This window comes from Anneissia japonica, unplaced genomic scaffold (genome assembly GCF_011630105.1).
Source record: "Anneissia japonica isolate Jap-2015-1 unplaced genomic scaffold, ASM1163010v1 scaffold1881_len754168_cov175, whole genome shotgun sequence".
NCBI classification, from domain to species: domain Eukaryota; kingdom Metazoa; phylum Echinodermata; class Crinoidea; order Comatulida; family Comatulidae; genus Anneissia; species Anneissia japonica.
In genome coordinates, this window is record NW_022757845.1 from 215,577 (window position 1) to 230,458 (window position 14,882).

General features: G+C 36.2%; 1 protein-coding gene across 1 annotated transcript in view; it reads right to left on the reverse strand.

Moving 5' to 3' along the window:
* Positions 1–6: 6 nt before the first annotated feature.
* LOC117124915 (protocadherin Fat 4-like) overlaps positions 7–14,882 on the reverse strand; it is a 76,345-nt gene continuing 61,469 nt past the window's right edge. Inside the window, exons 6-12 of the mRNA XM_033271253.1 lie at positions 14,524–14,786; positions 9,105–13,873; positions 5,736–5,827; positions 4,485–4,789; positions 3,868–4,082; positions 3,306–3,573; positions 7–2,807 (exon numbers count right to left, since the gene is read on the reverse strand). Coding sequence (XP_033127144.1) covers positions 1,141–2,807; positions 3,306–3,573; positions 3,868–4,082; positions 4,485–4,789; positions 5,736–5,827; positions 9,105–13,873; positions 14,524–14,786 — 7,579 coding nt within the window. The 3' untranslated portion in view covers positions 7–1,140. The remainder of the gene's footprint in view (positions 2,808–3,305; positions 3,574–3,867; positions 4,083–4,484; positions 4,790–5,735; positions 5,828–9,104; positions 13,874–14,523; positions 14,787–14,882) is intronic.

The window sequence follows — 14,882 nt, forward strand, 5'->3', positions numbered from 1 at the left end:
TTCCAAGACCTACAATTTTTAGGTCTATCATTAATTTCTCATTAAAATGCCTGCATTTTGTTTCACTCATAAAATTGCTATAAAATGTACATGGTTAACATGCATCATGGGATATCTATTGCTGCTTTATGTACTCAAATATTATCTGCGTAACCATGATACTTCAATTTTGTTAAAAATCTGAATAGTTATGAAGTAACTACTGTATTTAGAATCTACAAGATTAAAAGAAATAATAATTGTGTGAATATTTAATGAGATATTTATCTAACTTTGATTTCTTGTTAAAAACTTAAGTGCTAATCTTATATTTTAATGGTCACAAAACGTGAAAACTATAAAATTATCTTTAAATCAAGTCGCAACCAAATTTTTGTATAATCAATTTAGCTAATGCATTTTGAATTATAATGTAGTTGAGAGAAATATTATTCAAATACTGTAGGTGCTACAAGCTTATACCAGTTGGATATCATGGTTCAGTTCGTAGAGCACCCACATGGTGTGTTGGAAGTGTTGGGTTCGAAACCAAAATTGCTTAATAAAAATTTTCTCTCTTCTACTATCTAACATGTATATAAACTCATCATAATTATGATTTCTTATATGGTATAAAAGATTCTGTATACAAAATTCATATTTAAAAACATTTATCAACACCTTTAAAATACTTGTTTAATAATGGAGGTTTCAGCTTGTCAATTTTTATACATGGGAATCACTCATCCCACATCAGATAACCATAAATATAATCAGAGCAGAAAGTTAAATAAATCTATTTACATTACAAGGTATTAATATGGAATTTTTAATTATCGGTTTTTGCATAACGTTTGTGGACAATGAACATAGATAACAGGACGTTTTCAAAACCTATGAATTTATACAAAAATATTTTGAATTTTTTTTGACAAACTGGACATCATATAAAAAAGTGATACTTTGGTCTGATATTTTAGCTCATGTCACCTTTGAACTTTGACACTCTCATACTTTGTGTATGTTTTGGAATGTACATTAAAACTTATTAACTGGAAGCTTTCACTCATTTCTGAACTTTTAAGATCCTTCGATAATACTATCAATTGTCATATTCTCAGAGAGTATCTTTAACACATTTGTAAAATATATTCTAAAACTTTATACATACTCTTCTTCAATTGTATTGTTTATACTATAGGATATTTTCACGCATGATTCTGAATCACTCGAGTCCTGCAACTGCGATATATCTTTAAAGACGCCAACTAATTTCTCGAATGCCGGGCCCCAGTTAAGGAACTCATCCCAGTTGAATAGTCCATTTTGTTTTAAATGAGGAAGTTCATCCTCTGACATGAATAGCGTGCTTAATGATCCGCCAATTGAATTAAAACCTTCGTAATTATAAGGAATTGTTGCATCCTGGTCGACTTCGTCGGTCTCATTCTCGACTTCTGCGAGTCGAGAAAATATCAAGGTTCCCGGTTCGAGTTCACTCCTTGACATAGTATGCTCGGTCTCAGATTCAAACTCAGAGCATGTGAATGAGTCATTGCTCTCGTCAGATGTCGAATCCGGCGGTTCTAAAAGACGAGTCGAATCAATGAGTACGCTACTTTTCACACCAGTTTCGTCATCGCTACTCAAAGATGACAGATTATCCATAGTACTTGCATGACTGCCCATCATGAGGTCAGGTCGTGCAGTGTTCAATCGCTTCACTTCATCGACAGTCAAGCCAACAGGCATACCGTTTGGAACACCATTAGGGTTGCGTAATTTCGTTTGCGACTGTGACTTGAGACTTAGTTCATTTACTGCTAGACTAGAGGTCCGAACAACGGGTGCACTATAAATACTTTGTTGTTCGCTTGTAAGGCTGTACTGCGAGTTAGCCCGCTGCTGCATCAAGTCTTTTGTCGGTGATGCAGACTGGCTGCCGTGCAGTGGACTTGCACGTATATTAGGTTTAAAGCCCGCAGGACTTTGCCTTGCAGATGTTTTTTGTGTAATATCTGTATACATGTTTGGACTGGCTCTCAACAGTGGATTAGGGCTATGCCTGGATATGTGGCTAACTGGACTCTCCCTTTGCATTCGAGCCAAAAGCGGATTTGGACTTCGCTTACCATAATTATGTTTTCTGTGTCTTTTCTCAATGTCGTGATAATTTCTATAATAATATGTTGCTTCAACATCTGAGGGTGCTATACTGCTTGCATTTTCAATGTCGTAGTGTTCTGGAACTATCTGTTCGTCGATGCTATCTTCTATACCAATGGTGACGTCATCCGTATCCATGATAGTGTTGTGACAAATTGGACTAATATTTGGATATTTGTAACGGTTAGATTCGTTCTCTAGTATATCTGGCTGGCATAGCATAATCTCCGGTTGACCTTTAACAAGAGAAGGGTCATCAAAGGCCATATTGTAATGACCTGGTTGTTGGTCAAGATTGTCCTCACTACTTGGGAAAACAGCGGCACCATTTTGAATACAAGCTTTTTTCTCCATTTTTCGCTTTCGGATGATGATAAATAAAAGCGCTGCAATGATTCCAGCCAGGATGATAAACACCAACACAAGAATAATTACCAACGAGCTGTTAGAATCTTTCGGAGCTACGAGAGGGCGACATTCATAATAGGTTTCTTGATCAACGCATAATTCAGTCCCAAGGCATGGATTAGATGAACATAAATCAACAACACTACATCCTTTTGCTGTGTTAGTGGATACGGTTGCTTCAAACGCTTCGTTACCTCCGTCAAACGGCAGTTGTTCACCGTTCAAACTGAAGCTGTCTACACATCCTTCCAACCCTAAAATCACAAGAAAAGATAATCAATAATAAATATTTGATAATTAACAAGCAAAAACACCATCCTAAATACAGAATGCTGTTTTATATCTTTATAGAAATATGCTGGGGTGGTCTGTTCCTTTCCAGGCCGCCTTCTTACCTTTCCCCAATGTATTTTAACCAGGCACCAATTTACACTCCTGGGTGGATTAAAGTGCCTTGTCCAAGCCCTCAAGCGAAATGCACAGTGAAGGTTTAAACCCCCGACCTCGAGATTGAGAGACAGAAATGTATCCGCAGCAGCAAGCGCTCCCGCGCTACATATTACAATTTAATTTCTTTATTTACTTTATTTGTAGCCTGTACGTCTAAGTGAACTTGGCTTGTGGTTTATGTTAACATAATTTTATTGTTGAACACTGCAGCACCAGCATCATTGGTAGAATATGTGCTTTAGAAATCTAATTCATTATCATTGTCATCATCATCATTATGGTCATTATTATAGCCAACGTACCAGCTATTGTTGTTCCATCCACCACAAGATCATCCTTGGTCCCACCAAGCGACATTAAAGTGACGTCAACTCCAGAGAAGTCTGGAGGTGTCTTATCAAAGATACTGCTTTTTGATGCATCATCAAGGCTTAGCGTGATATGTCGATCATCTCTGACAATGCTGGCATTGTGCCAGGAACCGGTGTTGCACTTGGGGCTTGCGATAGTGATAGTACCAACTGTTGAGTATGATGTACCGTAAGAATAAGTCAACGCTCCATCAACAACCTGAATAACAAATTAAATTTTTGTTAAATTTATGTAAAATCTTTCTTTAAAAATTTTTAAAAAATATGAAATACTTGGTGTAGGGTTAACTGTTTCAGATTTATTTTACTTCACATCATTCAAAAAATATGAATTACCAAAACATAAAGTACATTTTTAAAACAGGAAATATCATGATAACAAAGAAATCAAATTTAATTGAATCTCTTCGTAAATAATCCTATTTGCAAAGATCTGAACCCAAGACCCCCGATCTCTGGTTGGCTACTCTACCATCTAAACCAAGTTAGTTACCTGCAACAAAGTGAATTCTTCTCCAGTGTTTACAAGAAGTAGGAGGCCGTCATCTGCTTGCGTGCGGAAGCGCATGTTCAAAGATTGTTTGTTGGTTGCCCTTCGTTTGCGATTATTGTTGCTCTTCGCATTATCTAGCTGTTGTTGTCTGCGGTAGCTTTCTTTCACGGTATACTCAACGTAAGCACCGGAACCAAAGGAGACTGGCAAAGCAACTAAACGAGAAAAACAGAATAATTTAACCAATTGGAAGGGAATAATTATATGTTTATAATTAGTATTTTGTAACAAAATAATTAAACTTTTGATAAGAAATATGATTTTTAAGGTAAAACCACTGGTTGGCTATGTCTCCTTCCTAATTATTTTTTCTTATTGAAAAACAAAACTCCCTTCATTTCTTTAAGCTCTTTAGTACCAGACGGGGCATAGCATAGAAATATGTATTTCACCCATTTTTTTTTTGTATTGTTTATAAGTAAATTTTTTATTAATGTAGTAAGTACCTTTAATTCAACTACGACTCTAAGGACCATCTTAAATTCAAGTATTATTATTTTCATAATTACATAGTTTTAAATTATTTGATTTCCAGTGACGTTGTTTTATTAACTTACCTTCATCGCAAGTAAGGCCAGCTTTTTCTTCTTCGCACTCACATCTATACGTCCACCACTCGTCCACACATACACTTTGACCGGCACAGACCTGACCACTGCATGTGGTCAAATCTCTTGGGCAGCCATCAATTGTTCCAGCTGACCGGAAAACATTGGAGTCGCCAAGCTGCTGACTGTTGACGTAGATGTCTCGTATGCAGCCAACGTAATCTGCGGTGGAGACTTGCCAAAATCGATCGGTCACATTTCTAACAGACATCACACCACCAACACTTACTGGCACACCTTGTAAATTCAACCCTCTGGAAGAAAAAATTTGAAAAACTTTACAATAACTCATAACACAAAATTAAAAGCATAAAAAATAAAAGTAAAAATGAAAGAAAATAATAAGAATAAAAGTATAAACCAAAGCAGACCAAACTAAACCAGGTGAGACAAGATGAAACTATTAAAGAATAGTGTCCCAGATTGCTTTAAATCAATATAGTTTCACATACAAAAAAATTAAAATCCGACCAATCGCAGATGTGCAAATTTAGAATGACTAAATTTTTAAATGCCATAGAAGGATGAATATGGACACATACAGTATGTCACATGGGTATTCTATTTATAAAATTAAAATAATTTAAACAAGGAAAGTAATAATAATAGCCAACCAATTATACACCTTTTTAGTGTTGTTTTTTAATAATTTACTTCTAGCCAAAAAAAAACATTTTTTATTATACTGTGGGGAATAATAAAGAGTTCAGCTTTAGTTAAAATCAGAAACATTTTAATGTGATTATTCGGACGAAATTGAAGCACACAGAAAATCAAAGCAGATTATGTCCTTCAACTTCACAAAAACATTAACAAAGAACTTGTACCAGTCACGTCTCAGATCTACCAACCCCACGCTTCTGTAGTCAACAAAGACGTCGTGTCCAATTTTGTCTTAGTATGGTTGACTTCATGACTGGAATGCTCTCCATGAACCATCTCCCAGAAGCTTTTAACTGCTACTTGTGTAACTTTTTAAACACTATCTTATACTAGCAGACTATTAAAACAGTAAGCCTAAAGTTGAATAACAACAACACTACAGCATTTGTGTTGTGAAATTATATGCCAAGATTGAAAGTTGTGCTCTGAACACAAATTTAAAGTTCACAGAGAATACCGATGCTGTTCAGACACAAACTGTCTGGTATGGAAAATCACTTTATAAAGGTTTCTAAGGTTTTTGGAATGTTGACTTACCGAATCAAATTTGCTGTTTTGGAAACACGACACATCTTGGCGTTATCAGGGCTAGGAGGGCAGTCAGTGTCGAACAAAACCAGATCGCAACCCTACAAATAGAAATTAAATAATGAATAAAGGTTATATTTCTGTTTCATATTATAGATAAGTATGTAGTTAAGTTTAGTTTACTGGGGCTCCAGACTTTTGTCATGGGGACTTTGTTGCTTTTGGGGCCCTCAAACTCTTGTCTAAATAAATAAATGAAATGAACAAATATTTTTCAATTGATTATCTCAGTACACGTACATTTAATTATACCATACAATTGATCAAACGGCATCTGTTAAAATAGCACAGAATCGCACAATTACTAATAATGTACTGAAGAATTCACCTGCATTTGCTAACTGTCAACACACATTACTTGGTACATTTATCAACGTAGAGAACTTAGATTTAATTTTGGTAGGTATGGGAATTGGGGAGACATAAACATTAACGTTACGCTAGCAAGAGTACTTTAAACTTTTGCATAAGAAATTCAATGTCTTGTATGATCGCCATCTTACCAATGGTACTCTTAAATGCAATGAGATTTTTTTTTAAATATGTTGTAGAACACAAAAAGCATATTTGACGAATAACTCGGAAGCGGTTAAATGAGATACAGATTTTTGAGTATTTAAAATCTGGGGGAACAAGGTGGAAAAAAGGGTAGTTTTGTCAAATATACTTTTGTGTCTTAGAAAAATCAGTTCTACAAAATGTTACAAGCTTTAAGGATATTCAAAGAACATATAGAATATTATGAAGTCTCATCATAAGGAAAGATACTGGATTTGAACACAGGACCTAAGAACTGAAGGCAAGCAAAATAACCACAATGCTACAATACAGCCACTCTTAGAAAAACAACAAAAACATCCATGAGTAAGATCTAAAAATTTGTATCATCAAAGACACCGGCACACACGAACGTGACACAATCCTGTTATCTGGTACGGTATCTTTGCTTTCAGCATTTAATAGCGCTGGTAATTTAGTTAAATTTGCGGTGAAGCTCAGCAGAATTTTTCACCTGTGACCATTTTACGTCCCAGTTGCTTTGGACTCCCTAACTCACTTGAAATAATATGACCTTGGATTTATTCTCTCACAATTTATTGGCCTCCCATAAGAGATGCGTGTAAATTGAAAACAGCGTCTAAAAGGGGAAGAGTATCACTATTTAGTCTATATAGAGCAATTGTGTCTGTCTGTTGGGTTTTGATCTCTCCAATTAGAACCTATAAATCCAAGATGTTTGGGAGCATAGGAACGCTATGTTGGTAAATGCTAAAGATAAATACTAATAATAATTGATAATAATCATATCGGTACTATTAATAACATTAACTGTAAAAATTTAATACCAATACTTACAACAGTAATATTTTTTAATACTTTTGATGGGAATTTAATTTATTTATGTTATTAATTGTAAAAATCTTCATGTAGCTTCAACTAAATATGACTATATCAAAGGCCAACTGACATAAACATACAATTACATCTCATAAATACAATGTTTTCTTTTTTATAAATCATGAATAATTTGTTGTTAATACATTAAACAAATGTAGACAAATACTGCAACTAATGTAATACTTTATTTTAGCATTTTATTAACTGTGCTGTGACAGTATGATTGTTCTATTTTTGTTGTAGGGGTGCTCATAATTAACAGTTGCAATCAGTTGGTTTAGAATAAGGTATGTATTTAAGAAATAGTGATAATAAATAGAAAATAATAAAAGCAAAAAAAAATGTCACATATCACACGCCTCTGAAGTTAAAGATGGTACTAGATGAGTTTCATTATTAATTATTTTTAAATGTTTATCTATATCATTTTGTGCTTTCCTGGCAGCTAATGCCTATAGTATTTTTAATGTACTTTCTAATGATTTGTTCATTTTATTTGTTTCATGTTTTGTTTATTCTATCTTTTGCTGAATAATACAAAAAATAATTCAAATATTTTAATAATTATACATTTAGATAATATAATTTATGAAGACAAATTTTATCTAAATTGAAATATATACTAGAACGCAAAAATTGCAAAACTATGGAAAAACGTGATGTTGCAAGTAATTGCAGCCACCCTTCATTTATTTTTATTATCTTCCATCGAACCAGTTTCTCACAGAGAGCATCTCTGTTATTTAAGGGTTTTATTACCCATAACCAAGGGCGACATCTTTATTCCCAGGGGGACAATTTGTACCCTTTTCATCCTTTGTCCACAGGTAGAACAGGTAGCAATACACCTTAGAGGATGCCTTTTAAACCTTGATAAAATACCCAAAGAGAATGTAACTACAGTAGCACACATTATCAAAAAGGTAGAGAAATAAAAATTAATGTTTTGATTTGGAAACCTTGGATTTATCACATTTTTAAGATATTAACTTTTTGGAAGTAAATGTTTTCAGAGGAGGGGGTGTGGAAGTATGAATAAAACGTTGAATGATGAGACAAAAATACCTAGATTATCTACCGAATGTGATAAATATATAATTATGGAATTTCACATATGAGGCGTGCCATTCCAATCCCAGTGTACCTGTCGCTAATGTTAAACTGAGTAATTATCATAAGAATGTGACAGTATTGTGTACTTTAGCATAGAGAAGCTGTAATACTTTTACTCATAACTTTGGCAATAGTAAAGTAAATTCCAGCAAATGACCCATCATTATAAACTTATAATGTGGAGAATAAGAATAAATAAAAAAAATCAATTTTCATTTTTTGCTCACTTAAGCTGGTTTTTTTTCATTGCAAGCCTCAAATATTTCTCCTAAAATAAATCTTTTTTTAATAAATAGCACATAATATTATATATTATCATCATTAATATCGATTATCACTGATAAGAATATATTAACATCCATTCACGTGTGATTATGGCAACAGAGAGTCTTGTCCTTTGCAGGTTGAAACATTATTGTTGCAGTGACTGACTTATTTAATAGTCTTTTGCAAGATGTAGTCATGTAAATGTAAAAAAGTAAATATAAATGTTACATTATGATAAAAAGAGTTTCTTCAATTTGCCTTAAAGCTTTCTATGCCATTCTATTGAAAACTTTCAACCTAATTGCCTGATTTCCAGAACCTGACTTCAACATAGACCACCCAATTAAATTGGAACTGATATCAAACCTTTGGTAGGCCCACAAGGTACATGTGATATTCAGTTCCCTATTTCACAGCTTATACTGTTTCATATCAGTAGAAATTACATTCAGGTAGTGCTCAACTTAGGTTTAGATTGAAATGCTCAGTTCTGTATATGATGGTTACGTTATAAAGATACTAAGATTAATATATTTTTACCTGATTATCTTGCTTGGCTTGAACTGTATGCCACTGACCATCAGAGACTACCTTCATAGTTTTAATCCGTATGATGTCACCACCGTCTGAATAAGACAATTGCAGTTGTCCGTTAATAACCTCAAGTGCCAAAAAGTTTGATAAGTAGGTTGTCGTTCCATCATGGTTGTAGAACAGTAAAGCGTTCGCTTGCACTGTTGTGAACTCAATTGTGATTATGTTTGATGATCCTAGAGTGCTAATGAACTCCATGTAGGAACCGCCCTCAAAACCGATGCTGCTGAACTGGCAGTCGTTGCCTTTCTCTCCGTATTTGCACTCACATTGGTACGTGCCACCTCGCTCCCGGCACGTGCCTCCATTCTGACATGGTTGAGATGTGCACGGACCTTCCTCACAATAAACGCCAAAGTACCCGGTCGGACATTCGCATCGATGTGTGTTCACTAGATCAATGCATGTACCACCATTGGTGCATAAGTTACCATTGCAGTCATCATTATTTATTTCGCAGAGATCTCCAGAGAATCCACTTAAACACTGACAACTAAAGGAACCGGAACCGTCTACACAGGTTCCGCCATTCTGGCACACAACAGATTCACATTGATCAACTTCCAACTCGCACAAAGTTCCATGGAATTCGATGGCACAAGCACATTCAAATACACGACTAGTGTTGCGTGCAACAATAATGATCTCGCTTGTTTCTACAATAATTTCATCATCATACATTTCTACGTAATCACTGCATGTCCCTTGATTCTGGCAGGGATTTAGTTGGCATGGAGTAAAGTTGATCATCTCAATGTCCACATTAGATTGACTTTCAATTGTGTTGATGTTACTCTGGAAGAAAGCAGATGCTTGAGATCGTGGTATATACTGACCATTGCTTTTTTCAATTGCAACCAACAGATCCAGCTGGTTATTATCACTGACATCCTTCAGACTAAAGACAATGATGCTCTCTCCACTATTCAATAGACTTGAAACAGACGTCAGAAATTGGTTGTAAGAATTCATAACAAAATATTCAGCGTTGGTGTTTGAGAGACGAAGTGTTAAACTGCTTGTTAAGGCAGCACTTCCAAACTGTTGAAACTCAACAGAAAAAGATGATTGGACCTCAGCATGTGTTCCATCATTTCCACTAACTGTTAGCTGATACTGGTTCTCCCCACTGTGAGATGTTGAGTGTAGCTCACAACCACGAAGGATACTGAACATTGAGGTGTCAGAAGATATCAGACGGCAATTGAAGGTATCATCAGTGTCCACATCATTTGGTTTTACCTCTGCAATAAGTCCACCAGGGAAATTACTTTCATAAGATTTTACTTCAATCCTAGCTGTACGGGATGACGAAGGGTTATCATTCTCATCTTCAATTTTAATACGCAATGTTGAAATTGATGTCATCTGTGGAGAACCAGAATCTGATATTTCTATTGAGAGGAAGTACTCACTCTGAGATTCACGATCAAACACAGCATTTGTTGTCAGTAATCCACTGGAACGATCAAGGTCAAATTTGCTTCCTCCAGAATAAATTGAGAAGGAGAAAGGTTCTTGAGGTGCTATGTCTGGATCAGATGCAATCAATGTCATCACATTTGAGCCTATTGGCCGGTTCTCCAGTACGGATCCTGCTGAAGTTTCTAGTATGGGTCCATTATCATTGACATCAGTGAGAGAGATGACCACAGTGGTGAATCCAGACTGTGGTGGATTTCCTTCATCTGTTGCTGATACAGTTAAAGTGTATTCATCAATAGTTTCTCGGTCTAAGTTATTGTTCACTTTGACAGCACCGAATGAATCAACCTTAAATGCATTGTTAATGTTGCCAGCTGTGATTGAATAATTGAAACGTCTGTCACTGGGAAGCTCATCATATTCTACTGCTGTTACTGTCAGAATAGAGGTCTCCACAGCAGCACCCTCACTGACACTGCCAAAGTAATTTTCTTCTAGGAAAATTGGTGGATCATTAGCATCTGTGATAAACATTGTGACTGTTGCCTTATCCACATTGTCACCATCAATTGGTCCAGCATTTTTTGCTAGAACAGTCAATACAACTTTGTTTTCAGTCTCCCTGTCAAGAGTGCCATGTGCTTTAGAAACAAATATTTCCCCAGTTATTTCGTTTATGGAAAATCCTTTGTCGGTATTGGCCCCAACAAGATAATAAAACACTTCTCCATCTGCTCCTTGATCTGTATCTGTTGCTATAACTCTATCCACAACAAATCCATCCACAGCATCTTCTCGTACAAAGAAGTCATACGAATTCTGAATAAATCTTGGGAAGTATTCGTTGACTCCTGTAACATGAATAACGACATGAGCAATTCCTTGCCTGAATACCTGAGGGTCTACATCCGTGGCTGCAACAGTGAGTTCAAAGTCTTGGTTGCTGCTCTCATAGTCTAGATTTCCTTGAGTCAGAATTATACCAGTCTCAGAATTGACGATGAAATAATCCCTACCGCTACCACCAATGATGCTGTAGTAGAAGCCTGCGTTTGGAGGTGTATCTGCATCAGTGGCTGATACTGTGACAACTGTGGTGGCACTTGGAGAGTTTTCAGCAATCATGGCGGTGTAGCTGGTAGGATTGAATACAGGAGAATTATCATTGATGTTAGTAAGCTGCACAGTGAAAACAACAGTTGATTGTTTGGAATCCCATGCCTGATCCACTGCAGTGATATACAAGTAGTGGACATTTTTAGATTCATAATCCAGAGGCTTAATGACGCTTACAGCTCCAGTTGATGGATTGATGTTAAATAAGCCAAGTTCATTACCAGTGGTTATGGAGTAAAGAATTTCACCATTCATTCCAGCATCCTCATCTGAAGCTGAGGCAATAAATATCTGAGATGGAACTAACTGATCTTCTGGAATGATTACCTGGTAAGGTGTTCCGCTGAATGTTGGTGTGTTCACATTGATACTAGTAACTAGGATTATTACTGTGGCTGTTGCTTCCATTTGATCTTGTTGCCCTTGATCTTGGGCTTTGACAAGAAGTTGAAAATACCTTCCAATGAATCCTTCCAAGGAGGCCTTAGGTGAGATCCACCCTGATGTTGGATTTACAACAAAGGTGGCAGAACCATTACCTCCACTAACTGAATAGAGTATCTCAGCATTAATTCCAATATCCAATTCATCTTTAGCAACAACCTGGATGATGGACTGTCCAATTCTAATATTCTCTGGAGCTGGTGAAAAGTAACTTTCTTCCTCAAATACTGGTGGGTGATCATTTGAGTCTTGAACATGGAAGAGTATCACAGTGTCATTTGAGAATAATGGAATGCCTCTATCATATGCTACTACGGAAACACTGTATACATTTGGATCAGTTATTGTGGAGTCCTGAGTAACAAAGAGTATCTCATTCTTAATAGAGATGACACCTGTCACACTGTCAATCTTGAAATAATCTGACATAGTCTTCATTCGGTAGCGAACCTCACCACCATCTCCTTCATCAACATCAACAGCAGTCACTTCAAACACTGGTGTATTGACTCGCAATCCTTCTTGAATCCACTTTTCATATGTCACTAAAGTGAACACCGGAGCATTGTCATTGACATCTAGAACATTAATAGTGACTGTTGTTTCGATGAGATGGGATGTGTCTCTCGCTTCCACAGTCAATCGATGTATAGATTGTGACTCATAATCCAGGTTTCCAACCACTGTGATTCTGCCACTTGTTGGGTCAATGTCAAACAAATTATGGTCACCATCATCTTTAATGGAATACGTAATAACAGAATTGGTGCTTCCATCATGATCTGTGGCAGTAACAGTAATCACATAGCTTCCAAAAGCTGAATTTTCTGGAAGATTTGCTGAGTAGATGCTATCAAACCTGATACCATTATCATTTTGATCTTGAATTGTGACCTCCACCATTGAGGTTCCAGTCATTATTGGAGAGCCCTCATCAATGGCATATACAGTCAGTGTATATGATGCATATTCCTCTCTGTCAAGTGATTTTGTTGTACTTATCTCTCCTGTTTGCGGGTTTATGTAGAAGGCATTTTGATGGTTTCCGGCAGAATCTATCTCATATTCAAATTGTCCATTACCCGCTAAATCTGCATCATTAGCTGTTACGACAACAACAGGCACAGGTGCAGCGTAATTCTCCATGACATCCCCATAGTACAGGATCTTGGTAAACACGGGTGCATTATCATTGACATCCGTGATGGTGACATCCAGCATGAGAAAGCTTGATAAAGCAGGAGAGCTTTCACTTCTTGCTTCTACCCACAATTCATAGTCTGGTGTTAACTCCCTATCCAGACTCTTTGCTATCCTAATCTGACCGTTTCTGTCGATATTGAATGCCTCATCGATGTTCCCTCCTGATAATGCATATGTGGTTCTAGCATTCTGACTAACAGCTTGCACAGTGACCAGATGACTACCAACTGTTCTGCTTTCCTCGATGTCATAACTGGTTTCAACTGCACTAAATACCGGAAACTGGCTGCTACTAAATGTGATGGTAACAGTTGCCATGGCAACAGGGAATGCAGATTCAAGATCACTTCCAGTAACCTCTAATACATATGATACAGACTCTGAAGTCAGTTGTTTCTTTGTTGTGATAATGCCACTGGATGTGCCCACCTGGAACTTTGATGTGTCACCTGTTGTGATGGAGTAGACAATGTCACTATTTGATGGCTCATCTGCATCTGTTCCACCAATTGCTGTCACGTATGTACCTGTAAAATGAAAAATGATAATAATAATTAAACAATTAAATTCACTAAATAGACCAACACCTAAATGAGTATTACACAACAATTATCAAAAATTTATTAAAAGAGATAGAAATAATAATTAGAATACTAATAATCATCAATTATTTAATTTCATGTCATCATTTACATTGGTCCTCTAGAGAAAAAAAGGTATTGGGGATAACTATTCGGTAGCAGAAGTAGTAGATTAGGCCAAACAAAAACAGGCAGACTGGCCCAAAATTTGGTTGAAAATAAGTTCAGTTTAATTTTGTTGCTCCAAATTTGTGCTTTGAAGCAAGAGCAAGAAACAGGCCACACTCAAATCTTTAGTTACCCTTTAACCTTTATCCGTTTTGGCCTTTTATAACAACCAGTTCAGTCTACATTATCAAATTTGTATGACATGCCCAAATATGGTCATGAAGACATCACATCATGACCATATATAGGCACATCATGACTATATATGGGCATACAACAGTTTTTTGTCAAAGACATTTTGATAGTATGAACAGGACTTTAGTTTTGGAAAATCTACTAAGAACAATAATAGACAAGATGACAAGCACTCCTGGTGGTACTCGCAGTTCAACAATGTCTTTACAAGGATAAAAAAAAATGAATAATACCTGCACCGCAGGTGCTTGGGATAGTGGCCGCCAATGATACAATAGGAAATACTGGCCCATTGTCGTTGATGTCTCTTAGGTAAACAACAACATTAGCAGTGGCTGTTCGAGAATTTGCTGGGCTCAGCGCGTTGCCATCCGTAGCTGTTACCACCAGATTGTACGTGGAAAGAACCTCACGGTCAAGTCGTCCTGCTGTGATGATTTGACCAGATACTGGATTGATGGTGAACATTGTGCCGATTTCATCATTCAGTTGGTATCTGAGTATAAATTTAAAGAAACATTATACATTGATTTAGATGAAGACAAGTTTTAATTAAGGTTGATGATAAGGACAATGAGGATATTAATGATGA